At 41.3% G+C, this 1,808-nt stretch overlaps 1 protein-coding gene across 1 annotated transcript in view; it reads right to left on the bottom strand.

Moving 5' to 3' along the window:
• Positions 1 to 227: 227 nt before the first annotated feature.
• LOC101661269 (calreticulin-like) overlaps positions 228 to 1,808 on the bottom strand; it is a 26,818-nt gene continuing 25,237 nt past the window's right edge. Inside the window, exon 9 of the mRNA XM_004699666.1 lies at positions 228 to 470. Within this exon, the coding sequence (XP_004699723.1) occupies positions 228 to 470 (243 nt within the window). The remainder of the gene's footprint in view (positions 471 to 1,808) is intronic.

Below are 1,808 nucleotides of genomic sequence, written 5' to 3'. Positions count from 1 at the left end.
ATCACTCCCTTTTCACTAAAGAAATAGAAGCCCCACAAAATGATGCAACTTCTCTCAGGTTGAACAGAGCAAAAGAGGTGGGGTAGAACTAGAAATTCCAAGCTCATTAAAATATCAAGTAATTTTGCTCCACTAGATTTTGCCAACTCCACAAATATTTCTCTTTTTAAGCAATATTATTTGCCTCTGAGTGTAAACCACCCCCATCCCGACCCCGCCCACTACCCTTACAGTTCATCCTTCTGGTCAACATGAACTTCATTTTTAACCCGAAATGCTCTCTCAGCATCATCTTCCTTCGTCTGCCTGCCATTTCCCGGCTCTTCTGCACCGTCCTCTTCACTTCCCCCCTCAATGCCCCAGATGTCCTCCTCCTCCTCCTCCTCCTCTTCCTTTTTTTTATGAGCCTCTTCTTCCTGTTTTCTTTTTTCCATTTCTTCAAACAGTTCTCTCCATTGCTTCTCTATGTCCTGTTTAGAAAATGAAGTTATAAAATAATTTACAGATGTTATAAACAAAGTCAGCTCCTTTTAGAAATAGCTGGCATCATCCTACATACACTCTTAAATATTTCTGGGACGATGCTTTTTTATATACGCATTTAAATGTGGGTGGGGTTGAAAGGACTGTGTGTTCATAAATAAAATTGGTTCAGACTCAACAAACATTTATTAAATAGTGACTGCATTGCTAAGCACAGTGCTAGACATTCTATACACATTATTTTTATTCTTCACGGCAATATGAGCAAGTGTTACTAGTCCTGTTTTGGAGATGAGAGATCTGAGGCTTAGCCTGATGAAATGATTTGCCCAAGCAATATAACTAGTGAATGGTGGAGCTGGGATTAGAAACCAGATTTTCTGGCTCTGAGTTTGGCCTTCTTTCTGCAAAATCACAGCAATCAATCTTTGTGGCGCTCTTTGAATTTACCTTTCCACTGTGACCATTATATTAATCAGAAGCAGGAGTCCTCTGTGTTCTCTAATGTGTTCATCCGATCTCAGAGCCAGTCATCGATTTTTCTATTCAAAAGTGTCCAAAAGACACAGGGAAGGGATGAGTCAACCAGGGCACAGGAAAGCACAATGGAACACACACTATTCTTCTGGTTCCTTGAAGCTTCCTCACACCCCACCCCACCCCACTATCATGATCCCAGTGCTACTTCTCACTCTGGACTAGACCAGAGCGTGTACACAGGTATAGATAAGAGATAAAAGCTCACAACACATGGAATCCAGGAACAGGAATGAGAATAGCAATACCAGAAGGGGAAGGAGGAGGAAGCTATCGCAATGATCAACACATAACCTTATACACATACCCCTCCAGGGGGCAGAACACACTCTTCCTCCCATGGGGGAAGGAAGACATTGGTTGGTGTGACATATGAAAATAATAATTTATAATCTATCAAGGGGCCACAAAGGGTGAGGGAGGAACTTATACCAAGGGCTCCATAGAAAGTAAATTTTAGAAAAGAATGATGGCAACATATGTACAAATATGCCTGATGCAATCAATGTATGGATTTTAATAAAGAGTTGTAGGAGCCTCCAATAAAATGATCTTTTAATAAATAAATAAAAGCGTGTATCGAAGTAAAAAAAAAGGTGTCCAAAACAAAGGACAAACTCCTTTAGGGCCTCAGTATGCACCTACAACATCTGGGCTAAGTAGTAGCTTTACCCAGTCTTTTTGGACAAAGCAAAGGAGCCCCGGTGATGCCATCAAGTGAGTGTTGGACTGTTAACCACAAGGTCGGTGGTTCAAATCCACAAGGCACTCTGGGACAGAAAGATGAG

Source organism: Echinops telfairi, unplaced genomic scaffold (genome assembly GCF_000313985.2).
Source record: "Echinops telfairi isolate 266 unplaced genomic scaffold, ASM31398v2 ScPeMD7_443;HRSCAF=831, whole genome shotgun sequence".
Taxonomy (NCBI): Eukaryota; Metazoa; Chordata; class Mammalia; order Afrosoricida; family Tenrecidae; genus Echinops; species Echinops telfairi.
Note: the sequence above shows the minus strand (reverse complement) of the source record. Positions and strands in the feature narration are given on the sequence as shown.